Source organism: Dasypus novemcinctus, chromosome 13, assembly GCF_030445035.2.
Source record: "Dasypus novemcinctus isolate mDasNov1 chromosome 13, mDasNov1.1.hap2, whole genome shotgun sequence".
NCBI classification, from domain to species: domain Eukaryota; kingdom Metazoa; phylum Chordata; class Mammalia; order Cingulata; family Dasypodidae; genus Dasypus; species Dasypus novemcinctus.
Window position 1 is genome coordinate 87787464 of NC_080685.1, and position 27163 is coordinate 87814626.

Consider the following 27163-nt stretch of genomic DNA (forward strand, 5'->3'; position numbering starts at 1 on the left):
GGACAAGTGCTCCAAGCCGCTGAGGCCGACCGCCCCACTCCTCCCTCCCCAGATCTCACAGCCTGTTCTAGGGTCACAGGTCTAGAAGGCCACTGTGTGACCTGACAAGACGGCAGCAGCATGCTTGTCTTCAAGGTAAGGAGACAGGAGAGGTTGGTTCTGAGGAAGGACTATTGCCTCATTTGGGGGATAAGGCTGCCCTACTCTCTCTCTGCTTAAAAATTCTGGCGCTCTATCCTCAGGCCCCAACATCTTTGCCTCAGAAGTCAAAGGTGTTTGAAGCTGTTCGCAGTGAGGCAGTTGCAGACTTTGTAAAAATTCATCATCTTTTCAGACTCCAGAGCCTGCCTCCCCATCCTTGGGCTCAGGCTGTGACAGTTCCCTTCAGCCAGCTCTACCGGAAGTGCGAGAAACCAGTCTACCCCCACCCAGGCCTCCCCAGCACCACCACGCTCCCTCCAGAAAAGCGACTGTCGGGCACTGGCATATGGCGCAGCCCCACCACCCACCTAGAGCCCGTCTGGTCTACCCCCTCCCCAAGAAGAGAAGAGTGTGGGCTTTGGGCTCCTTGGTTGCGTCCCATAGGGAGATGCTGGAGAAGACTCTCGGAGCCATCTCCACACCCTCACCCACCATGCTGACCCTCATGGGTGCCCAGCAGAAACAACTAGAGATACCCCCCACCCCAGGTTTCTTTCAGCTCATTTCTTTAATAAGGAGACACAGCTCATTACAAAATAATTTGACAAGAGATCAGACAAGAACAACAGAGTCCACATTAGCAGGGGCTAAGGGGGTATGTGTGAAGAGCATTGCCAAGCAGAGGAGGGCAAGGCGGTCTATGCAAGTGTCCTTCCTGTAAAGACAAAGACGGGGCTCCCAGTGAGGCTGTGCATTCCAGGGGTGCCTTGGGGCAGGCGAGGGTCTGCCCCAGCCCTGGTTTCAAAGTTTTCAGGCCCCAGGGTTTTCAGGAGATAGCAAATCAAGTCCTTAGATGGGGAGGAGTCTGGGCAGGATGGCCAGGGTTCCTTGGCATGAGTCCTAATTGCTAAGGAAGGCTGGATGGAGAAACTCCCAACTCCCTGGATACACTGCTCCAGCCACCTCACCAGACCAGACTCAACTCTTGCCTCAGTTTCTACTCTACTGTGGGGAGGTCCCAGAAAGGGCTGGAGGGAGGCAAGACTTATCTTCCCTCCACTCCTCCTCCAAGCACCTCTTCCCAGTCTGTTCTGAATCAGTCCCCTCTGCGTGCTCCACTCTGCATATCCTCAGCACAAAGCTAGCCAAGGGACATCTGTGTTCTCACTCCACCCATGGGTCTCAGTATGGAAAGGGCAGAGCCCACCTTGCTGTCTTTGGCCTCATCTAACACACCCAGCAATGACAACCCTGCCTGCCCGTCACCTTCATGCCTCTCCTCCTCCTCCCCACAGCTGCCATGCCTGAGGCCTCCTGGGGCTATTCAGATGCATGGTCCACCCACCCTTGCCAAGTGGGCTCACGGACTGCAGGCTGGGAGCTGCATGTCCCTCTTGACTCAACACTTTGGCCTAGGGACCTTCAGAGCATCCTGTCCCCCCTCCTCACCTCCTACCACTGAGCATAGCTGTCGGTGGCTGCTCTGTGGACCCACATGCATATCTGCTCTACCCAGTTCTCTCCCAGAGAGGCCCCTCACAGCCAGAACTGCCCACCCACCACTCTCATGGAGCTCTACAGGTAGCCCCACCCTTGGGGTGCTGCCTGTCAGCCTGCAGGTAGAAACATGGAGAAGTCCACTGCATTTGCAAGGCTGTTTCCCTGGTTTCTCCCAAGAGTTCCTCCTCCATTACCACCCACAGACCCTGGCCCCACAGTGTTAAGTAAACCGAACTGATTCTGCCAACCCCAGGTGATAAATGGGAACCTGACCACTGGCTACTCCTGAAAATCTTAGTTGCCTTCACAGGGTCCCAGGAGAGGTATCCAAAATATGGACTTCCCACCACTGCCCTGTCTAGACACGGAGAAGAGGGGATTGGATTGTCAAAGTCCAGCTTGGGCAGGCCATCGGGGGCATCTCCTGAGACCCCAGCAGAAGTCCTGGACACCATCCATCCTCATGAGATGGGACTGAGGGAGCAGGAGAGGTGACAACAGGTGAGCCCTTCACAAGTGTTCTGTGGGGAGCCAGTCAGAGGGACATTGGGGGCCCCTGAGAGGAGCCAGAGGGCGGTCTCCAGCAGGAAGCCCCTTTATGGCTTTTCAGTTAATTCAGACAATGGGAGGAAGTGGCACACCACACACATACACAGGACACAGAAGCTGCCGAGACACTGGACACCAGGCAGGACGTGGGGCACCGCACACCGAAGGCTGGCTCTGCAGGCGGATGTGCAGCAGACGTCGGGGAAGGGTCTTCAGGGGCTCCGGGGGTCCTCCAGCATCTCCGACTGGCACAGAGCCAGAAACCAGCTCCCGCAGGATGATGGCTCCCATTGGGGGATCCCCCACGGGTGGAGGCAGGCGTGGGACTGGGGGACAAAGACTTTATACAACATAAAATCGAAGAAACAGCCTCGAGTTCTTTAAAATAGGTTTGGGGAGTAGGAAGACTCTGCATTGCCATGCAGCTATTTACAAAAAGTTATAGACATGCATCTTGATGAAACAAGATTCTGTTCATATGTTTATAGATAACTATCATCTTTTATGTATTACTAAGCACACATGGAGGGGGGATCAGATGAGGCTCGAATGGCTTCAGAAGGTTCTTTTTTGTTGTTGTCACTTTTTAAAAAAGTATATTCATGTGTCTTCAAGTCACAGTGTCCCCTTCTCAATATTGCAGTTCAAAAAACAGGTCAAGTTAAATCCTCGGTGACCAGTCTCTGGCCCCTAAGGACCGAGGGGGTGAGGGAGAAGGTCCTAGGATACGGTTGCCAGGGGTAAAATATAGGACACCTGGTTACATTTGAGTTTCAGATAAATAGTGACTAATTTTTTTTTAGTATGGTATGTCCCAAATGTTGCCTGGGACATCTTATACTTAAAAATTATTCACTGATTATCTGAAATTCAAATGTAAGAGGGCATCCTGTATTTTTATTTGCTAACTCTGACAACCCTGTCACAGGGGCCCTGGGCCACTGAGGTCAGGCCTTGGGACTCCTCCTGCCTGGAGAGGGCCCCAGCCAGCCTGGGTGATGGGGTGGGAGGGGAGAGGGTGGAAGGGGAGAGGTAGGGCAAGCTGGAGGATATAGGGCACTTCCTGGCTCAATTTCTTCCTACTTTTAGGGAGGAGGCACCACAGGCTTTCTCTTTAGGCTGGATGAGACCCAGGACTCAGAGGCCTCAAAAATTAGCCTACGGCTCTAAAAGAACACGGAATCTCTCCCTACCAGCTCCAAGGAAGGGCTTCGCAACCCTCCTGGTACCACCCTTATCCTGCCCCGTGCAGGGAGGCAGGCTTATAGGAGAGCTGGCTTTATCCACAGGGGGCTGCTGCAACCCCTCTTTTCTCTCTCTCAAGCCCTGGTGCAGGAAAATCATTCCAAACTGCTTCTGCTGAAACCCAAGATATATCTCATTTCCGGGGGAGAAGAGAAATCAGAATCGGAGACTGACCTAATCCCTTCTGCCATTCCTCTGGTTGAGGGACTCCAGGACAGTCACTTCTCATTCATGCAGGTGCCTGTTAACGTCTGGGGCTGCCCAGGTCTTTACCCAGCTGCTCCTAGGCTTCAGCTTCCTCTTCTAAAATCCAAAGATCTGCCCGTAGCTCTAAGAGTTAGTTTTCCTTCTGGGATGATTACTCAGGGAGAAAGGAGAAAACAGCTTTCAGGTCTCACCCCTGACTTTCGGGTGGGATTGGGCTTGGGTTTTCATGGTCTCAGCCCTCTGTAGAAATCACCTCTATATTAATTTCCTCTCTCTGCAGTAGACCTGGAGAGTGAAAATTCCATCCTCAGAGGCATCCAGAACCTCTCACTAGTCAGACACCCTACCTCTATCCTACTTAGTGCCAACACCCCAGCACCCTAATATCCCAGAAATAAATGCACATGGTAGAAAAGGGTGTGGAATGATGCTCTGTGGTTTGGGTGACACCAACCCTCAGTGTATGTAGAAACGTAAGCGTGTTCCCTGCTCAGCCCAGAGGCTGGAGAGAAGCCATCTCTCTGCTAGGGTAGCTCTTCTGGGCCAAATGCCCAACCCAGGATCAGACAAGCCCTGGGGAGGGAATTGCCCCTCATTCCCTTGCTCTCCACTGGGGCCAAGCCTCAGAGTTTCTCAGCCTCACTAGAGGCAGCCTCCAGGTAATAAAACCCAGCCCCTGACCCCAGGCAGGCAGACACCCTGCCTACCAGTGGTGCCTACTGTTGCCTTTCCTTCCCTGTTGGGAAGGGACAAGACTCAAGCTTTGGAAGGACTGAATGAGATTTAGAGGCAGAGAGAAATCCTAGGTGATAGCAGGTGGACAGGGAAATAAAAAAAGAATGAAGGTAGAGGGGAAGAGATTAGCAGGGGAGGGTCCATGAATGTGGCTAATAGGATGGAGGTGAGGAGAATGAGTGTGGGGAGAGACCCTGAGAAAGCACCAAAATCCCATAGCTCTGGGGGTGGGAGAAGAGTCCAATGACCTCTGATGCCCATGCCAGGAGATCCTACGCTATAGACTCCCAGATCCTGAAGCTACCCAGTTCTCTACAAACCCAGGTCCCAAGCACCAAAGCTCATAATCCTTGGCAGAGTCCAACTTTCCCATCAGTAAGTAAACACACACACACACTCTTACACAGGTTCCAATGAAAAAAATTTTTTTCCCATGTACCAGGAGCCACTAGCAAGAAGGGGAAGGGTCTCTGAGAGGCAGGCTGGGCTGGGCCTGCATCCCAGTTTGTTTCTGGTTGAGGTACCCCCTTCCCCACTCCAACCAAAAAACAAAAGACTCCAGTAAAATAAAAAGACATTCTGCACCTTCTTCATGCTGGGTCCTCAAAGCCTGATTCTCTCTGACACCTTTCATCTGTCTCAGGGGCCTACAGGAAGCTGAGGTGGCCCAGATGGGGCAGGACAGGAAGTGTTGCCATTTTTCCTGGGAAAGAAAGTGTGCCCCAGTCTTCTGAGGAAGTCATGGGTTTTCTGTGGTAAAGAAATTGCAAAGGCCTGAGGACTCCATGCATGGAAGAGAAGGGGCAAAGGAAGGGAGACAAGGAAGGGAGTCAAAGGAAGTGGTGCTGTCCCCTGGCCACATGGGAGCCTGTCTCTCTTGTCCAGGCTGAAGGTTTGGAAGGGGACTCAGTGCAAACTTGATGAACATATATATGGCTTTTTATTGATGCTGGGGACAAAAGGTGAAAGAGGAATGGGACATAACTGAGCATGGGGCAGAAACCCAGCAGGTTTCCTCCACTGCCCATTTGGAATGGGTGTCCTTCATTTCTCAGAGTACCTAGAGAGAAGCTTCCCTAAGGAAAGGTAAGATGGGCCCCCCCTTGGATCTCCCTGGGTCAGAGAGCAAGGAGTAGGGGGGCCCCAGTACTTCCATCTACCTCATCCAGGGAAATCTCTACCATCTGTATACCCTCTCTCTCTCACCACCCACCCCCTTCTTACCTGGACCTCAGGAGAACTAAGAACATTTAAACCTTCCTTTTAAAGGTCTCTGGCTCTGTACAGATAACTGTCTTCAGACAGTGTTGCTTCACTTAAGTTAAAAAAGAAAGAAAAGCAAAAGCATGAGAGGAATAAAATGCAAATGAACTGCACTGCTAATATTCTGGAAAGGGAGAAAGCATCTGTGTTTCCCACCAGAAGAAGGCAGAGTCCCAGGAGTTTCGTTTGGTTCTTTCTAGGTAACGGGCCTTCCGTTTGTCCATAGTTTGAAATTGTCAACAAGAGTGAGGTCCTGGGACTGATAGTCCCTGTTAGGATCTGATTAGTCTAGGAATAGTTTATTTACATGAATGTCCCAGAGACCACACTTCTGGGGAAACTAAGACTGACAGGAGTAAGTCTATGATGGCATCAGGCATTTGCTGCTAGTTCTGGACAAATCCATGTCCACATCTTGCTGCCTCCTGAATAGCCACCTACTAGGAATATAGGAGCTTCTGGCATCTGACAGGAATCTGAACCCTCTCCACAAGCTGACAGAAGAGCTCTCATTTAGACAGTGGACTTTCTTCATTTCAGGGTGCCTGAAGAGCCTTGTCTTCCCACATAGTTTCACTGTCCGTGGCTCATTCCAGGAGTGAATAGAGATGCTTGAAGCTACACATACATACACACACGTACACACGGATCATTGGCCACTGTGTTGCCTTTCCTGTCAGGAAACAGGATGTACTGCCATTTTGTTGGTCCAGAACACTCAAAAAACAGGAAGTGCTATGACTTCCCGTCAAAAGAGGGCCTCACTCAGGGTGAAGCTTAAGTGAAGCTTTGCAAGAGTGGAGGGGAAACATGGCAGGGCATGCAACAGGGGCAACTCCTGGGACAATGAAAAGAGCCAGGCTTCTCTTTCACCTCTTAGGGGACTCTCCTCACACAGCCGTCAGAGGAAAGTTGGTCTTTAAAAAGAGAAAAAGGAAGGGAAAACAAGGATACAACCACAAACAAACAAAAAAACCTCTAAGGTTGCATAACTGAGGTATTGATAGCTCTGGATCTCGTCAGTGTCTGTGAGGGGAGCAGTCCCGGCCTACTTGTTCTTGCCCAGAAGCGCGTCCACCTCCTCCTCGGGTTTGAGTGAGTGCCACTGGGCGATGGGCCTCCGGGGATTGGCCAGCATGTCGGACCAGTGCCGAAGCTCTGTGCCTGTGGCATTGCTGCCCACGAAGATCTTGCCAATGGCTTCGTTCTTGCCCAGCTTGTCATAGTCCAGCACAGTGACCACTACCTGGACTTTCTGCAGGGAAAGCAATGGAGAGTGGGAGTTGGCAGGTGAAGAGGTGAGATCCCATGACCAACCTTCTCCCCCTCCATCAACCCATACTCCAAACGATTGGGCAGAGAAGGTCTCCCAGAGCTCCTTGCTTCCATCCTTGGCTCCAAGTAAGACTGTACTTACATGGAGGCAGTGGCCTTTGAGAGGCAACCTCTGTTTCTGCTGATAGGCATTGACTGAGCATGGGCGATCTTCCAGGTACTGTGCTAAGTAAGCCCTTGGGATTCAGGAGAATGTGGTGGGGGGAGGAGGGCAAAAATTTACAACACCAACTGATAAAAAGTTACACTCGAAAGGTAAACACAAGGTAATATGGAAATTCAAAGGGGGTGACAGTCCTGCTTGGGTCAATCGGGAAAGGCTTCACAGAGGAGGTGATGTTTGAAATGGGGTCTGAAGGCTGAGGATTTCCCCAGGTAGGGAAAATAGGAAAGAGGAGTGCAGAAAAGAAAATTGGCCTGGGTAGAGGTATGAAGACATGAAAGTGCATTTAAGTTCACAGTCGTTGAGATGTAGAGAGGCACTCAGAAGCAAAGAGGCAGGAAATGAGGTTGGTAGGGTGGGTTGAGTCCAGCTAAGGAGTTAGGCAAACAGTAGGGCACTCCCCAAGACTTCTAAGATACTTCTAAAATATCCTGTATATTTTAGAAAGAGAACCTTGGCATTGAGGTCAAACTGAAGGAGGACCAGGTCTGGTGTCATGGACACCAGTGGGGACTGCCTGGGAGGGTGGATATCGAGGAGCCGCATCAAGGCTGCGGCAGTGGGGATGGGAAGGAGGGGGCAGACTGGAGATGTGTTTAGGGGAGAGAATCAGGGCAACTTGGTGGCCAGCTGGATTTGTTGAAGGAGACTGCCTTTCTCCTTCCTGAGCCCGGCTACTCGGTCTTACCCTTTATGAATGCACCTTTTTTATTTTTTTAGGAGGTACCAGGGACTGAACCCAGGACCTCGTACATGGGAAGCAGCACTCAACCACTTGGGCTACATCTGCTCCCCTCAGGCTCACCCTTTTTTTTTAAAGATTTATTTTTTTATTTATTTCTCTCCCCTCCCTCCCCCCCCCCCCACCAGTTGTCTGCTCTCTGTGTCCATTTGCTGTGTGTTCTTCTGTGTCCACTTATATTCTTGTCAACGGCACCGGGAATCTGTGTCTCTTTTTGTTGCGTCATCTTGCTGTGTCAACTCTCCGTGTGTGCGGCGCCATTCCTAGGCAGGCTGCACTTTTTTTGAGCTGGGCGGGTCTCCTTACGGGGCGCACTCCTTTACGCCCAGGACACCCCTGCATGGCAGGGCACTCCTTGTGTGTATCAGCACTGCGCATGGGCCATCTCATCACACAGGTCAGGAGGCCCTGGGTTTGAACCCTGGACCTCCCATGTGGTAGGCAGACACTCTATCCATTGAGCCAAACCTGCTTCCCTCAGGCTCACCTTTTAGACCCAAGCTTTCTCTGTGAAGCCTCACCTGAATTGCTCTCACTCCTCTACATTTCTGCAATGAAGCTGACACCTCACTATTTTGAATTGCTTGTTTCCTGGCCCCACTCCCACCTGTGTTCCTTGAGGGCAAGGGCTGTGTCTTCTCATTTGTCCCTGGCACTTAGGAAATGCTCAGTGAAGCATGTTGGATAAATGAGAATGGAAAAAGAGAGGGAAGGCATCTAAGATGATGCCCAGATTCCTGGCTTGGGCAGTGGGGTAGATGGTGGCGAATTCCTTTGAAAATTCAGAATTTGGAAAGAAGAGGCATGGCTGGGAAGGGGGACAGTATGGAGAAGATTATACTGGCTTAGACCTGTTGAGTTTGAGATGCCTGGGGCAATATTCTTTATGTCCATCTTCGGTTCTATAGTAAGGACTCCTCTTATTCTAGCACCATCCATGTGCCTTCAAAGAACTTCCCATAGATGATACCACCAGGCCTGATCATTCTCTCAGCACCCTCTCCCCCATCCCCTTCAGGGGAGGGGAGGCAAGGAGGGAGCAGCTCTTCATAAAGAGGGAGAGACGAGACTCCAATAGAACCCAGCACCCCGTGAGCTCCTGGCCACATCCGACTCCCAGCCCGGGGTGGGCAGTGGCTCTCTTGTCCCACTGTGTCCAGATCTCACATGCCCAGAAGCAGTGAGAACAGACCTCATCTCAAACACTTAGAGAACTCGCTGGCGGGGTGAAAGAGAGGAAAGGACGGAGGGAGCCGAGAAGGGAAGGATAGAGAGAAAAGAGGAGAGAGAAAGGGGGTCAGCGGGGAGATGGCAGCAAACGTGGGAAGCCGCAGAAGGGGCAGGGACGGCCGAGGCAGGAAGTGGCTGGGGGAGGACGGGGAGCCGGCTGCTCCCAGCTCGCTGGGGCCTGAGCTCCCCCCGCACACACCCACAGGTGAGTCAAGGAATGCCTCGTAGAATTGTTCAGTTCCTCTGAAAAGGAGGCGCCATGGGAAAGAGGCCCCCAAGCCCCGCAGCGTCATTAGACCCAGGGCCTTCCGGGGCCTGAGCGAGGCTGCGCCGCGGTCTCCGGGCAGCCCCGCTCTCCTCACCCCTCCGCCCTCCTCACCCCTCCGCCACCCACCCACGTGCATGCTCGCCTCCCCCGGCCCCGCTCCAAGGGCCCCAGCACCTGAATCTGCTCGAAAGGAATCTCGAAGCTGAAGGACTCGTTGAAGTACGGGTTCAGGGTCTTCTTCTTCACGGTCGTCTTCTTCTTCTTGAGCCTCTTGCCGTTCTGCATCAGGTGGATCTTCACGTAGGGGTCTGTGGAGGGAGCGTCCCCGCCCGAGGAGGGCCCCCTCAGCCTCCCGCCCGCCGCCCGATGCGCCTCCCGCCCTGCCGAGACCGGGCCCTGCCCGAGTCCAGAGTGCCCGTCAGGCCCAGGGGTGGCAGAGAGCTGTCACTTCAAGGACCAACTCAGATCGGGTGCCCGTGGCTGCCCGGAGCAGCGAGAAGCTCTGCGTCTAAGTGAGGCCTGGGTGGGAAAGAGCGTGGGGCTTGACTGGTGATGTCTGTCATAGGCAGGGACAGAGGAGTGCCGAAAGCACGCCGCACATCGGCCGTCCCGGATCCAGTCCAGTCCTCCTAACCTCGCAGATGAGAAAGTGAGGCCCAAAGAGGGGAAATGACCGACCCAAGGTCATGCAGGGAGTCGGCGACCGAGTTGGGACGAGCACGGAGAGGGGCCGGGTGGAAGGCACGTGCAGGCCTGCTTCTCAGGTAAGGCGTGGCAGAGGCCTCACCGTCCACCAGAGCCTGTGCTGTGGGCCAGCCCCACTCACTGCCAGGTAAAGCTGAAGCTCAGAGCACTCCCCTGGGGAGCCTTTCCTGGCCCACAGCCTCTCCCAGAAAAGTGTCTCGTTGCGGTGTCAGGATGAAGGCACATTTTGGGTTAACCCTCCCCACTTCCTACAAACTTCCCCTGGGAGAGGTAAAACCCTAAGTCACGGACACATTCCTCCATGACCCATGGAGTGGGGCAGGAAAACACCCAGACAGAGGGGGCAGGGGGCCCGCGGGGAAGGGGGTGCTGGAGGCCCTCAGGACCCAGCCTGCGGCATTCCCCCCGCGTCTTCCCGGCGGGGGTTTCCTTCTGAGCGGATGTGCACAAAGGGCTCTGGCGGTGACCGGCTCTCTGGTGCCGCCCAGCGGCAGCCAGGAGCTCTGCACGCACCTGAGAGGCCCCCCACGTCCATCTTCTTCAGGTTCTTGGCCTCCAGGATGCAGACAGTGAGCTTCCCGGCTGTGGGCACGTAGCGCAGGGAGGTGCAGATGTCCCCCAGCTTCTCGGGCTGCTCAGGGAGGAAAGCAGGACTCAGGGCCAGCTCAGCCACCCCGGGGCCTCCAGCCAGGCGGTGGTTTGTGCCCACCTGCCTCAGCCACCGTCGCCTAAGGAGGTCTTTCCGCATCTGACCTTGGTGCCTCTTGCTGCAGTTCAGCAAAGGCCCTGAGAGTGAGGGAGTGACACGGTGGAAGCCACGGCCCGGGGAGGCCCAGGGGCGAGTGGACCCAAGTGCAGAGGCCAGGGCGAGCTAGAGGCGCCCCTGTGGCATGTTCAGGTCCTGCCTGTCTCCCAGGGCAGGGGGGCCAGGACCGGAGGAGGGGAAGAGGAGCAGGTGTGGCACCCACGTGCTCGTGTCCCAGGGCCCCGGGACCTGGCGTGAGCACTGCCGGAGCCCCCCTGCCCGTGACTGCTCCCCCTGAGCTCCTCTCTGTCAGCCATGCCATGTCAGGGAGGTGGCGCTCTCCAAGGCGCTTTGCCTCCCTTTTCTCACGTTATTGTCACTGTCTTGCGTTCATGGAGGCAGGGCAAAGGGTTCGTTTTAACCAATGAGAAACTAAGGTTCAGAGAAGGGGATGATTTGCTCCAAATCACACAGTTTAGCCCTGGGGGCAGGGTGAGAACCCAGGGCTGGTTCCTAAACCCTCTCCCAACCCATGCCACCCGAGTCAAAGCTTGTCAGAGTCAGGGTCCCCAGGGCCAACACCGACCACATCACCTGGACCTGATTCAGGTGTGCGGACCCTTCCTGCCACACCCACATGAGCCCCAAGGCAGAGAAGGACGCTTCAGGCTTCTCTTCCAGCCCCTCCACCACCGCCTAGTACTGGGCTGGGCACACGGCTGGGGCTTGGCCAAGACACAAGTAACTGATGCTCCAAAGGGAGCAGCAGTTGAAATAGAGTTTTTGGCACATAGTAGGTGCTCAATAAATACTTGGCAAGTGAATGCTGTAATAGTTGTTGAGAGAACAAGGCCCCGTGCTGAGAATCCTTTAGTATAAAGGTGGGCTTCCTTGTGGGTAAATTGAGGCCCTCAGTGACAGCAGAACTTCCAGAGTCACAATAATAACGGTATTCTCATTTTCTTGAGCACCGACTAGGCAGGCACTGTGCTAGACGCTTTACATCCAAACTTCATCCTCATCGATACAAAAAAGGATAATGAAGAGAACCCAGATACAAAGAGATTAAGCAGCTTGCCCAGGGTCGCACAGCTGGGAGGCGTGGAGCTGGGCTCCTAACCCCGGCCCCCCGGCTCAAAGCCCACCCCCCCGTCATGCCCAGGGGAGGGAGCCCAGGAGAGCAGCCGCGTGTGTCTTGCTGCCGCCCGCCTGGTCCCTGCCCTCACCTCCTCCTTCTCCCCGCCCTGCAGGTCTCGCCACTCCTCGATGGGCTGGCCGAGGTCCACGGTGTTCATAGGCACCTTCACCTCTCCGATGATGTCGTGTTTGGAGAAGCGGTCAAAGTCGTAGATGGCCATCACCAGGGTTTTGCCCCCCAGCTCCTGGTATGGCACCTGCAGGGCACACTCAGGATCAGAGGGGGGCCAGAGCAACCCTGCACCTCCGGGGGCTGCTGCGGGTGGGTCCCTGGCCCCAGTGAGTCCACCGAGGTAGAGAGAAGGCCCAGGGTTCTGGGGGAGCAGAGGGCAAGAGTGCACTAGGGTGGTTGGGGTCCCAACCCTCCAAAGAGGCTAAGGCGGTGGGCCCACATGGAGGTGGACACCCTGCCATGGTCCCGGACTGAGCGGGTCCAAGGGGCCTCAGCCATGGCTAAGGACTAAAGAGAAGTCCGCAGAACCTGGGGTCCCGTGGGAGCAGGGAAGGAGCGGGATCCTCCTTCCAGCCCTCATCACCTTGAAGGTGAAAGTCTCATTGAAGGCAGGGTTCAGGGTCTTCCGATGGACTTTGGTCTCATATTTCTTCTTCTTGTCTGGAAGGAGGAAGACTTTGACGTAAGGGTCTGAGGTGCCCCCCATGTCCAGGGCAGGCAGTTCAGCCGCCTGTAGAACGCCCACGGTGAGCTGCGGAGACACGGAGGGAGGCGCCTGAGTCTCAGGACCGCCCCCACACCAGAGCGGGCCCCAGACCAGCACCCACCAGGCCCTCCTCAGAGGCAGGTGGGGCTGGGAGGGTGGAACTGGTGCTCGAGAGGGAGCTAAGCTCCATCTCCAGCCTCAAGAATTAGGAGAAACGTGGCGACCGGAAGCTAGAAGAGCAATTGATTTTGCCCAAGGTTGGTGGGCAGCTTAAGAGCTGTCAGCCTGGGGCAGGGAAGCTTTCCCAAAGCAGACTAGGGACCAGGGCAGCGTGGAGGTCCAGGAACACATGTCCTGCAGTTTCCAACCTGCCCCACTCCATGGCAAGGAGCCCCCCTGGGTCCGGAGGAGCTGCGGCGATCGCTTCCGTCCAGCTCCCGCCGCCTCCCTCCTCCCCACCTTGGCTCCCTGCCCAGCCCCACACACCTGGTTGGCCTGGAAATCATAGTCCAGGGAAAACTGCAGTTTGCCCAGGTTCTCCGGCTCTTTCTCCTCCTCTCCTTCACCTTCTCCTTCAGTCAAGCCTGTCTCTGCATCGTCATCATCCTAGGGGGGCTGGGAGAGCGGAGGAACACATTTAAAGAGAGAAGAGAGCAGCCTGTCCTGACGCAGGGGCAGCGGGAAGCCGGCTCAGCTGGGAGCGGGGCTCAGGGAGGGCCCGCAGCACTGTGCAGGGGCCTCTTCTCCATGGCCCATCAGAACCCCCAGGCTGCTCCTCCAGGGCCTCCCCAGGGCCCCTGCAAACTCGAGCCTGTGTTTTAAAGGTGTGACTCTGGGGTGTGGTGTGCTCCTCTCCTTCCCACGAGGCGCAGTGCTGAGGCCAGGAACTGCACCAAAGGCTTTGCCACTTCCAGAGCGGGGGATTTGCTTCCTTTGTTAGCCCCTCCCCAGTACTTTCCAGCTCAGGCCCCACCCACCCCAGGCAAGACATACCAGGAGGGCAGTCCAGGCAGACAGGAGCAGATGAGTCCACAGAGGTGGCAAGAGAAGGAAGAAAGGGGAGTGAGAAAAAAAAATCCTCCACTCAGACCAGCCCCTGCAGTCACAGCCATTTGGTGAGACCAAGTTGGGCTATGCCCAGGTGATGCCTGGGAGGCCACACACACACACACACACACACACACACACACACACACAACACACGCAACACTCTGCAGGTTCCTTTTGAGCATGTGCCACACACATACACACATGTAAGCATGTGCACACATACACACAAACACGCAAAGGTTTTGATCCCTGGCCAGTTCCTTCTTGAGATCAGGCCTTTCCTTCCATCCTCCATACTGATTCCTTGAGCAAGAGATTTTTTTCCAGTCACTCCCAAAACAAACATGGGCAAGCAAAGCTATGGCAAAGGTAAAGCACACAGAGGCCCCTGCAAACTCGGAAGGGGACACCTTCCAGGGACCCAAGGGACCTCTCCAGGTTGACCAAACCCAAAGTCAGAGCTAAATAAATTCTAGTGTGATTCAAAGTGGCTTCAGGTCAGCCCTGTCTTGGTGCCCGAAGACCATTCTTCTGCCTCATTCGATTCCCCACCAATAAGCCCTCCAATGAGAACACAGGGCGACCCAAATGATGTCTTCCTGAGGAGGGAAGTTATCTCTTTTTCCAACATTTTGTCCCAATTGCCTCTTTACGGTCAGTAGTGCCCTCTTTCTCTGTCTTCTCAAGGATGAGGTCTCGCTAGCACATCCCATTTGCCAACCCTAGATGATGTTATTCTGGAGATGTAGCAATAGGGCCCAAGGTCCCTCCCTGTGTGAAGTTCTAAGGAGGGGAGCCGTACTGGCTGGAGAAACCCAAAACCCTTGCTTCACTGCTCACCATCAGGAAGGCCTGGGCTGGGCCTCCCGCACCCCCCCAGCCTGGTGGTGGTCCTACCTGACCCCCTTTCATGTCCTTCATGTTCATGGCGTTCTTCATGCCTTTGCCCTTCTCCTTCTTGTTCTTCTTCTTCTTGCAGCAGCACTTCTTGCAGATGCAGAAGCAGCAGGTGAGGATCAGGAGACCAGCGACCACAGCAATAGCAATCAGTGCCCAGGGTGGTACTGCCCACACAGAGAGGACCCCGGAGTCAGCAGTGCCCGCCTTGCAGCCCCAGCCCCGAGCACTGGCAAAACAGCTGTGGCTGCTAACGCTCACCCTCCTCTTTCTTTTGCTTAACCACACACCCAAGAGTGGTTTGCATATAAGTTGCATATACTCTGTGTACATTTTCATTAATACCTCTTGTACTTTCCTTAGTCTGCAGCCTTGTGATAACTGAGAACATCGCTTTGGCTCTATTGAGTATTGACTAGTTTGACCTGTGGAGAGCGGACTCATCCTGGAGAGGATGGGATGGTCCTTACCAGATCCAGGGGAGGAAGAGCCTCTTGGCCCCATCCTACATGCCCAGTTTTGAGAGGGCTGACCCAGAGACGAATGGCCGTGTCCTTAAGGTTTAGCCTGGACCTGGAAAGCTGGGCTCCGAGCGTTTGGGGGGGGGGGGGGAGGCCTGGCGAGGACCACGTGGGCCACTCTCTGCACTCCCTACCTCCCACGATAGTGCCGTTTTTCCTCTTAAACTGCATCTCTGGGGTCCCCCAGGAAGCCTTTGCCAGATTCAGGAAATACTGGGCACTTTTATTTTCTATCTTCCAAATAAAGTTAATTTCAATGTGTTCCTAGAAAACCAATAGTGATTTCTGATTCATAATTTTTCATCTTCTTTTTTATTTTTATTTTTTTGGAGCATTTTCTAGGTTGTAAGAACTTCTTTTTCCTCTGGGATATTGGGAACACATAAACCCTCTCTTCATTAGTGCCAGACCGCAGCGTCCCCACTTCCCTGAAGGGCACTCACTGCCAAGGAATCCAGCCTGAAATCCAAGCAAGAACCCAAGGGCATCTATGAAAACCCCGCAGCCAACATCATACTCAACAGTGAAAGACTGGCAGCTCTCCCTCTAAGAACAGGAACAAGACAAGGATGCCCACTGTCACCACTGTTAGCCAGCATGGTACTAGAAGTTGTTTTTCTTAGGCAAGAAAAAGAAATAAAAGGCATCCACATTGGAAAGGAAGAAGTAAAACCACCCCTATTTGCAGATCCTTTATATAGAAAATCCTGAAAAATCCACACTAAATCTCCTAGAGCTAACAAATGAATTCAGCAAAGTGACGGAGTAAAAGATCAATACCCAAATATCAGTAATGTTACTATACACTTAAAAAAAGATTCCATTTACAATAGCAACTAAAAGAATCAAATATCTAGGAATGAATCTAATCAAGGATATAAAGGACTTGTACACAGAAAACTGCAAAACGTTACTAAGAAAATAAAAGAATAAGTGGGGCATTCCATGTTCACAGACTGGAGGACTAAATACTGTTAAGATGTCAATTCTACCCAAAGTGATTTAACACAATTCCAATCAAAATTGCAACAGCCTTTTTTGCAGAAATGGAAACACCGATTTTCAAATTTATATGGAAGGGTAAGGGATCCCAAAGAGCCAAAAACATCTTGAGAAAGAAAAAATTTGACAGACTAACACTTCCTGAATTTAAAACTTATTACAAAGCCACAGTAATCAAAACAATATGGTAGGGAAACGGACTTGGCCCAGTGGTTAGGGCGTCCATCTACCACATGGGAGGTCCGCGGTTCAAACCCCGGGCCTCCTTGACCCGTGTGCAGCTGGTCCGTGCGCAGCGCTGATGCACGCAAGGAGTGCCGTGCCACGCAGGGGTGTCCCCCGCATAGGGGAGCCCCATGCGCAAGGAGTGTGCCCCATAAGGAGAGCCGCCCAGCGCGAAAGAAAGTGCAGCCTGCCCAGGAATGGCGCCGTCCACACTTCCCGTGCCGCTGACAACAACAGAAGCGGACAAAGAAACAAGACGCAGCAAATAGACACAGAGAACAGACAACCGGGGGAGGGGGTGGGGAATTAAATAAATAAATAAATCTTTTTTAAAAAAAACAAAAAACAATATGGTACCAGACAAGGACAGACTTATAGAGAAATGAAATCAAATTGAGAGTTCAGAAATCAACCCTCACATTTATGGCCAACAGAATTTTGACAAGAGTATCAAGTCCACTCAATTGGGAAAAAATAGTCTCTACCACAAATGGTGCTGGGAAAACTAGATGTCCTTATGCAAAAAGAGTGAAGGTGGACCTCTACCTTACACCACATACAAAAATCAACTCAAAATATTTTTTATATAAAATTTTTTAAAAATTTTAAATATAAAAACCAGAACTTTGAAACTCCTAGAAGAAAACATAGGGAAGCCTCTACAGAACTTTGTGCTAGGCAATGGTGTCTTAGACTTTATACCCAAAGCACAAGCAACAAAAGAAAAAAGATAAATAGAACCTCATCGCAATTCAAAATATTTGTACATCGAAGGACTTTGTCATGAAAGTAAAAAGACAACATAATGGGAGAAAATATTTGGAAACCACATATCTGATAAGGATTTAATATCCAGAATATATTTTAAAAATCCTACAACTTAACAATAAGACAAACAACCCAATTTTAAAAATGATCAAAAGACTTGAATAGATATTTTTCCAAAGAAGGTGTACAAATGGCCAAAAAGCACATGAAAGATGCTCAACATCACTAGCTATTGGGAAAATGCAAATCAAAACCACAATGAGATACCATTTCACAGTCACTAGAATGGTAACTGTTTTTTTAAAACCCAGAACCTTCATTCATTGTTGGTGGGAAAATAGCACAGCCATTGTAGAAGACAGTTTGGCTGTTCCTCAGAAAGTTATGTATAGACTTATCATTTGATCTGACAATCCCACTTCTAGATATATACCCAAAACATTTCAAGGAGAAACTCAAAAAGATAGTTGCACACCAATGTTCATGGCAGCATTATTCACAATTACCAAAAGATAGAAGCAACCCAAGAGTTCATCAACCAAAGAATGGATAAACAAAATGTTGTCTATAAGTACAAGGGAATATCATTCAGCTGTGAGAAGGAACAAAGTTCTAATACATACAACATGAATGAATCTTGAAGACATCATGTTGTATGCAATAAGCCAGACAAAAGGACAAATATTGTATGATCTCACTGTTACGAAATATTTAAAATAAGCAAAATCATAGAGTCAGAATCTAAAATATAGTTGCCAACGGACAAGGTGGGTGTGAGAAATGAGGAGTTAATGCTTAAATTGTACACTGTTTCTATTTGGGTTGATCATAAAGTTTTGGTAAAGAATAGCAGTGATAGTAGCACAACATTGTGATTGTACTTAATAGCACTGAATTATATATTTGAATGTGATTAAAAGGGAAATTTTAGGTTGTATATATGTTACTAGAATAAAAAAATTTAAAAAACAACCACATAGGACTGTACTACACAGGGAACCCTAATGTAAATCATGGACTGTAGTTAATAGTACAATATAAAAATGTTCTTCCATGAATTATAACCAATGTATCACACTAAAGCTAGGTGTTAGTAATAGGGTGGTTTATGGGAACTCTGTATTTTATGAATGATTTTTCTATAAACCTACAACTTCTCTAGTAGAAAGAAAAGAAAAAAAGAAGAAAGAATCCAGTGAACTACATCCCAGTAGCGCTCTCCCCCACCCCTCGGCCTGCCGCAAACCCTACCCTGCCCACAAAACCCTCCCCGGACATTACTTTACCTTTGCCTGCCCTCTCAACCCCAGGGGACACTCACGGGGAATCTTGTTGATCTCATTGAAGAACCTCTCCTTCAGCTTGGCAAACATGTCCTCCTGGCTCTCGCCAGGACCCCCACTCTCGGTGGAATTGTCTGCCGGCCCAACGGGCATGGTGGCGGTGGTGGTGGCAGGAGCCACGATGGGCTCCTGGTTCCTCTTGAAGATGTTCCTCATGGTGGCGGAGGCGACAGCTGGGGAAAAGAGGGCAGGGTGAGCGTCCCAGAGGCCCAAGGGCAGAAAGCTCTGTCGAAAGGACCAAGAGAAAATTTCCAAATGTAGACTATCAATAGCAATTCCTTTATCATTCAAAGCTCTTTTGCATAATAGTAACAAATATGGTAAAACAACAATATAATAGCCATCATTAAGTTAGTATATAAGAGAGTCAGGCACTGTGTGAAGTACTTTCCATGCATCATCTCATTTAATCCAAATGACAACCTAATGTGTTATTATTATTACCATTTAACAGATGAGGAGACAGAGGTTCAGAGAGGTCAGGCAGTTTTCCCAAGGTCATTTAGCTAGTAAGTTCTGAAACCAAGATTTGAACCAGTCTGTCTGACCCCAAAGTGACTCTAATCACTTTCACAGACGTCACTTAAATTCTCAACAACTCTAGGAAGAGGCAGTAAGACTCTTCTTGACACTCCTTGACATCCATGATATCCCTCTTCCTAGACTTCCCCCTCTGCACAACACTCATACTCTGTCAGCATCCCTGGCTTGGTTTCTTTCTCTGCCTGGTATTTCTGGGTGTTAGCCAAGATTCTTGCCTTGGACCTCTTTTTCTTCACTGGCTGCATCAGCACTCACGCATGGTTTATTTCAACATCTTCAGTAGGAAGACGGCTCCCAAATCTACATCTCTAGCCCAGTCCTCCCCTGAGCTTCAGTCTAGGTTCGTCTCCAGTCCTGCCCCCTCCATACAGTCACACATGAACCTTCCTATATAAAATAAGGGCTATTCCTTGACAGTAAAAGTGCCTCCATGCTTATTGTAGAAAATTGGGGAACCAGGGGAATTAAGAGCAAGAGAGAAGGAGAGATTACCCATAATTCCATCCAGAAATAACAAAGGTTAGCATTTTGGGGGCATTTTATGTGAGTATTTTTTCTGTGTGTGTATAGCTTGTTTTTTACACGTTGAGACCATACTATATATAGTTTGGTACTCTGCCTTTTTTTTACAGGAACTTTGAATCATAGGCAACTTTCTTTATTGTTAAAAATTTCATTTATCATTAAATGGCTCAATAAGATCCCCACTATCATTTGCTTAGCCACTCCACTATTAGACATTTAGGTGGTTTCCAATTTTTTGCTAGGAAAAAATCACTGTGGTAAATATATTAATAATCTTCCATTAAGGGTAAAAAAAAAACAAGTAAATATACTCAGTGAAAGAAACTAGACAAGAGGTACTACATTTTGTTTCCCTCTATACAAACAAATTAGAAAGATGGAAACAGAATAGCAGCTATATATGGCAGGGGAAGCATAGAAAGATTGAGGGGTGATTATTAAGGGGTAGAACTTTGTGTTTCCTATTTTTTGTTTATTATTATCATCGGAATAATGAAAATGCTCTAATAATGACTGAAGTAATGAATGCACAACTATGTAATTATATCAAATACTATTGATTTTATACTTTGGATGCATCATTAAAATTGATTTAAAAATATTACTGTGTTGTACATAAATCTTGGTCATTATTTAAGGCAATATTCTTATGAGCTTCCAAACTCTGCCCCCTTTCACATCCTGACCTCTCAATCAAGCTATTTCTGCTTCTCAAAGTGGAAGCCCATGTCTTCTCTAAATCGAAAGCCTCATGGGAGTAGATGCTGTTGGCATCTTCACCCTATACACCAAGCACACAGTGGGTGCCCAGGAGGTATTTGTTGACTGTGTACCCCTTGGGGACAGTGCACACCAAGTGGTACTCTAGGTCACCTCCCTGGAGCATCAGTTTTACTTAACGATAATTTAAAGTATTATTTTTTATTAAAACAAACATGGAAATATATTACAGAGCAGAATACAAACATCACAGTAATTTTAAATGTATACATGGTATTTTTCCTCTGTGCATGGCAGGGTCTGAGTTACTTCTTTGTTACACTCAGGGTTCTTCTGAAGGAAAGTTTTAGGAGCTCAGAAGTTTCATCCCTTCTTTAAGGCCCTGAATGAGTCCTCACCAGTCCCCCATAGAGACTGCTCCAGGTTTCAAGTACCGTTGGTGACCTGTACTTAATCACACACTCACAGTCACCAAGGATTTATTAAGTTCTGAGGTAGACAGAATCATGTTCCCCCCAAAATGTCCACCTCTTAATCCCCAGAATCTATGAATATGTTACCTTACATGGCAAAAGGGACTTTGGATATAAGATTAAATTAAGGATCTTGAGATGGGAAGATTATCCTGGATTATCTGGATGGGCATATGTAATCATGAGGGACTTTATAAGAAAGAAGTAGGGGAAACAGATGTGGCTCAACCAATTGGGCTCCCATCTACCATACAGAGGTCCAGGGTTTGATGCCCAAGGCCTCCGGGTGAGGACACGTTGGCCCACACAGTGAGCTGGCCCATGCAGAGTGTTGGCCCACACAGGAATGTGGCCCCATGCAGGAGTGCCACCCTGTGTGGGAAAGCTGCCCCATGCAGGAGTGCCAGCTGACACAGATAGCTGGCACAGCAAGATGATGCAACAAGAGACACAGAGAAGAGAAAATAGGAAGATGTAGCAGAACAGGGAGCTGAGGTGGCACAAGAGAATAATTGCCTCTCTACCACTCTGGAAGGTCCCAGGATCAGTTCCAGAGCTGCCTAATGAGAATGTAAGCAGACACAGAAGAACACACAGCAAATGGACACAGAGAGCAGACAATAGGGGGAATGGTGGTGGTGGGGGAATAAATAAAATAAATCTTTAAAAATAAAAAGAAAGAAGTTGGATGTTAAATTTTAGCCTCATGGTAACCACAAAGAAAATATATGACAAATATATACAGAATGAAATAATAAGGGACTCAAAATGTTACAATACACAATATCAAATAAATATGAAAGTAGGCATGAATGGAAGAATTGATAGACTAAAGAAGGTATAAAACTTATATACTTTTTTTTCCCCAAAAGAGCAGAAGAAAGTCCTGCATTATCAATGTAATTACTTTAAATATAAATGGATTAAACTCTCCAGTCAAAATGCAGAGATTGGCAGAATGGATTAAAAAAGAAATCATGACCCAACCACATACTGTTTACAAGAGGCTCACCTAAAATTCAAAGGCACAAGTAGGTTGTTGAAAGTGAGAGAATGGAAAAATTTATACCATGCAAATAGCAACCAAAAGACAGCTATAGTAGCTATACTGGTATCAGATAAAATAGACCTTAAGTCAGTTACAAGGGACAAAGAGTGTCACTATATAATGCTAAAGAGGTTAATTCAACTAGAAGATATAACACACACACACACCCCTAATAGTTGAGCCCCAAACTATATGAAGAAAATATTGACAGATTTGAAGGGAGAAATAAGCAATTCTATATTAAGAGTAGGAGACTTCAATACACCACTTTCAATAATGGATAGAATACCTAAACAGATTTTAAAGAAGGAAATAGAAGACTTGAACGAATCTCTAACCAACAATCCTAACATAGAAGATTTCACCCCACAGCAGCAGAATACACTTTCTTCTCTAGTGCACATGGATCATTCTCCAGGATAGACCACTTATTAGTTCACAAAACTGGTCTTAATAAATTTTAAAATATTGAAATTTTACAAGTTATCTTTTCTTACCACAATGGTATGAAGCTAGTAATCAATAACAGAGGGAGAACTGGAAAATTCACAAATATGTGAAAATTGGAAAACACACTCATAAACTACCATTGGGCTAAAGTAGAAATTACAAGGGAAATTAGGAAATATCTTGAGGTAAATGAAAATGAGGTCACACTATACCAAAATTTATGGGATTCAGCAAAGAATAGTATTGAGAGCAAACTTTATAGGTCTAAATACTTACATTAAAGAAGAAAGATGGGACACAGACTTGGCCCAATGGATAGGGAGTCTGCCTACCACATGGGAGGTCCAAAGTTCAAACCCAGGGCCTCCTGACCTGTGTGATGAGCTGGCCCACGTGCAGTGTTGATGCATGCAAGGAGAGCCGTGCCACGCAGGGGTGTCCCCCATGTAGGGGAGCCCCACATGCAAGGAATGTGCCTGTAAAGAGAGCTGCCCAGGGCAAGGAGAGCGGAGCCTGCCCAGGAGTGAAGCCACACACACAGAGAGCTGATGCAGCAGGATGACACAACAAAAAGAGACACAGATTCCAGGTGCTACTGACAAGAATACAAGCAGACACAGAGGAACACACAGCAAATGGACACAGAGAGCAGAAAACTGAGGCAGGGGGGGGTGGGCGGGGAAGGGGAGAAAATTTTTTTTAAATCTTAAAAAAAAAAGAAGAAAGATCTCAAATCAGAGACCTAGTCTCACAACTGGAGACTCTAGAAAAAGAAGAGCAAACTAAACCCAAAATGGGCAGAAGGAAGGCTATAACAAGATTAGAATAGAGATCAAAGAAATAGAAAGAAAAAAACAATACAGAGAATCAACAAAACCAAAGGTTGATTCTTCAAAAATATGAATAAAATCAACAAACCTTTAGCTTGACTGAGAATGCAAAAAAGAGAGTGCACAAATAAATAAATCAGAAATGGAAGGGGAAACATTATTCTGACTCCACAAAAAAAAATATTAAAAAGGCTTATAAGAGGATAGTATGAACAACTATACACCAATAAATTAGACAACCTAGATGAAATGGACAAATTCTGAAAACACACAAACCATCTACATTGACTCAAGAAGATACAGAAGATCCCAACAGACCAATAACAAATAAAGAGATTGAATCAGTAATCAAAGAATTCCAAACCAAGAAAAGTCCAGGACCAGATGACCTCATGGGTGAATTTTACTAAACATTTTAAGAGAATTAACACTGATCCTGCTCAAACTCTTTAAAGAAAAAAAAAAAAAAGAGGAGGGAACACTCCCTAATTCTTTCTATGAACCCAGCATCACCCTAAAACCAAAGCCAGATAAAGATACCATGGAAAAAAAAAATAACAGACTAATATTCCTGATGAGTAAAAATACAAAAATCTTCTACAAAATACTAACAAACCAAATCCAACAGCACATTAAAAGAATTAAACACCATGAGCAAGTGGGATTTATCCCAGGCATGCAAGGATGGTTCAACAGAAGAAAATCCAATAATGTAATATACCACAATAGTAGAAGAAAGGGGAAAAAAACACACGATCACCTCAAATGACACAGAAAAGGCATTTGACAAAATCCAGCACCACTTCTTACTAAAACACTTAGAAAATTAGGAAGACAAGGAAACATTATCGGCATGATAAAAGACATATACAAAAAACCCACAGTTAGCATCATACTCAGTTGCGAAGAACTGAAAGCTTTCCCTCTAAGATCAGGAAAAAGACAAGGATGCCTACTGCCAACATAGTTATTCAATATTGTACTGGAAACTCTACCCAGAACAATTAGGAAAGAAAAGAATAAACAGCACCCAAATTGGAAAGGTTGAAGTAAAATTTTCCCTATTTGCAGATGACATGATCCTATATACAGAAAATCCTGAAAAATCCACAGCAAAGCTCCTAGAGCTAATAAATGAGTTCATCAACAGGACGGTGTACAAGATCGACTCATGAAAACCTTCAGTGTTTCTATACACTAGTAATGACCAATCTGAATAGGAAGTCAAGGGGAAAAACATCCATTTTCAATAGCAACTAAAAGAATCAAATAACTGGGAATAAATTTTACCAAGATGTAAAGGACTTATACACAGAAAACTACCAAACATTATGAAAAGAAATCAAAGACCTAAATAAATGGAAGGACATACTATGCTCATGGATTGGAAGACTAAATAGTGTCAAGATGTCCATTTTGCCCCGAGCGATTCACAGATTCAACCCCAAACAAAATTCCAACAGCTTTCTCTGCGCAAATGGTAAAACCAATCAAATTTATATGGAAGATTAAGTGTCCCCCAAAATAGCCAAAATGATCTTGAAGAAGTACAAAATTAGAGAATTCACACTTCCCAAATTTAAAACAACTACAAAACTATAGTGGTCAAACAGCATGGTAATGGCACCAGGACAGCTAAGAGACCAATGGAATTGAACTGACAGTTCAGTTCATAGTCATAGATGACTCACATCTACGGCTAGCAGATTTTTTGACAAAGTTGCCAAGTCCACTCAATTGGGAAAACATAGTTTCTTCAACAAATAGTGCAGGCAAAACTCAACATCCTTATGCAAAAAGAGTGAAGGTGAGCCCCACCTCATATCATATACAAAAGTCAACTCAAAAAGGGATCAAAAGGAAGCAGACTTGGCCCAGTGGTTAGGGCGTCCGTCTACCACATGGGAGGTCCACATTTCAAACCCCAGGCCTCCTTGACCCATGTGGAGCTGGCCCACACACAGTGCTTGTGCATGCAAGGAGTGCCCTGCACGCAGGGGTGCCCCTGCATAGGGGAGCCCCACTCGCAAGGAGTGCACCCTGTAAGGAGAACCACCCAGTGTGAAAGAAAGTTCAGCCTGCCCAGGAATGGCACTGCACACATGAGAGCTGATACGACAAGATCATGCAACAAAAAGAAACACAGATTCCCATGTCACTGACAACAACAAAAGAGGACAAAGAAGAACACACCGCAAATGGACACAGAGAACAGACAACTGGGGGAGGGGGGAAGAGGGAAGGGGAGAGAAATAAATAAAAATAAATCTTTAAAAAGTAAAAATAAATAAAGTGCACAGCCCAGTGCTTTAAAAAAAAAGGGGGGGAGGGGGGAGGGATCAAAGACCCAAATATAAGAACCACGACTATAAAATTCCTAGAAGAAATGTAGGGAAGCAGCTTTAAGATCTTGTGTTAGGCAATGGTTTCTTAGACTTTTATGCCCAAGCACAAGCAACAAAAGAAAAAGAATAGACAAATAGAACTTCATCAAAATTAAAACTTTTGTGCACCAAACGACTTTATCATGAAAGTAAAAACACAACATACTCAATGGAAGAAAATAGTTGGAAACCACATATCTGATAAGGATTTTAATATCCAGAATTTACTTTTAAAAATCCTACAACTCAACAACAAGAAGACAAACAACCCAATTTAAAAATAGTCAGAAGACTTGAATAGGCATTTCTCCAAAGAAGATATACAAATGGCCAAAAGCAAATGAAAAGATGTTCAGCATCATTAGCCAGTATGGAAATACAAATCAAAGCCACAGCAAGATAAAATTTCATACACACTAGAAAGGCTAATTTTAAATAATAATAATAATAAATGTGAGAGAGGATGTTGTGAAATAGGAGCACTCATTCATTGTTGGTGAGAATATAAAATGGTGTAGATGCTATGAAAAACAGTTTGGCAGTTCCTCAGAAAACTATGTATAGGGCGGCGGACTTGGCCCAGTGGTTAGGGCGTCCGTCTACCACATGGGAGGCCCGCGGTTCAAACCCCGGGCCTCCTTGACCTGTGTGGAGCTGGCCCATGCAAAGTGCTGATGCTGCAGGGAGTGCCCTGCCACGCAGGGGTGCCCCTCGCGTAGGGGAGCCCCACGCGCAGGGAGTGTGCCCCATAAGGAAAGCCGCCCAGCGCGAAAGAAAGTGCAGCCTGCCCAGGAATGGCGCCACCCACACAGACAGCTAACACAACAAGATGACGCAACAAAAAGAAACATAGATTCCCGTGCTGCTGACAACAACAGAAGTGGACAAAGAAGAAGACGCAGCGAATGGACACAGAGAACAGACAACCGGGTGGGCGGAGGGGGGAGGGGGGAGGGGAGAGATAAATAAGTAAATAAATAAATAAATCTTAAAAAAAAAAAAGAAAACTATGTATAGAATTACCATATGACCTAGCAATTGTACTTCTAGGTATATACCCCAAAGAATTGAAAGCAGGAATTTGAACAGATATATTCACACAAATGTTCATAGTGGCATTATTCACAATTGCTGAAAGATGGAAGCATCCCAAGTGCCCATCAACAGATGAATGGACAACAAAATGTGGTCTATACATACAATGGAATATTATTCAGCTGTGAAAAGGAACAAAGTTCTGATATATGGGACAAAAATGGATGAGCCAGACACAAAAGGGCAAATATTGTATGACCTCACTGATATGAAATAATTAGAATAAGCAAATGCATGGTCAGAAGTCATTTAATCATAGAAATATGGGTTTATTTCTGACCTCTAAATTCTATTCTGTTGACCTACATGTCTACACTTATGCCAGTGCCCACACTGTGTTGATTACTTTAGCTTTGTAGTTTTGAAATCAGAAAGTTTAAGTCCTCTAACTTTCTTCTTTTTTAAGATGGTTTTGGCTATTCTGGGCCCCTTGAGTTTCCATATGAATTTTAGGATCAGCTTGTCAATATCCATTTTTTAAAAAAAGCCCGTTGGGATTCTAATACTTGAATCTGTACATCAGTTTAGAGAGTATTACCATCTTAACAATATTAAGTCTTATAATCCATAAACATGGAGTATCTTTCTATCTATTTAGATCTTCT

General features: G+C 47.8%; 1 protein-coding gene across 4 annotated transcripts in view; it reads right to left on the minus strand.

Moving 5' to 3' along the window:
* Positions 1-690: 690 nt before the first annotated feature.
* SYT2 (synaptotagmin 2) overlaps positions 691-27163 on the minus strand; it is a 120532-nt gene continuing 94059 nt past the window's right edge. For 2 of the 4 annotated variants that reach the window (XM_004481909.4, XM_004481911.4), the window contains exons 2-9: positions 18469-18663; positions 14632-14798; positions 13171-13290; positions 12562-12729; positions 12055-12222; positions 10597-10714; positions 9553-9686; positions 691-6895 (exon numbers count right to left, since the gene is read on the minus strand). In XM_004481909.4, coding sequence (XP_004481966.1) covers positions 6689-6895; positions 9553-9686; positions 10597-10714; positions 12055-12222; positions 12562-12729; positions 13171-13290; positions 14632-14798; positions 18469-18646 — 1260 coding nt within the window. In that variant the 5' untranslated portion in view covers positions 18647-18663 and the 3' untranslated portion in view covers positions 691-6688. Of the gene's footprint in view, positions 6896-9552; positions 9687-10596; positions 10715-12054; positions 12223-12561; positions 12730-13170; positions 13291-14631; positions 14799-18468; positions 18716-27163 lie in introns of all 4 variants that reach the window. The other 2 variants (XM_004481908.4, XM_004481910.5) reach the window with 1 other exon arrangement.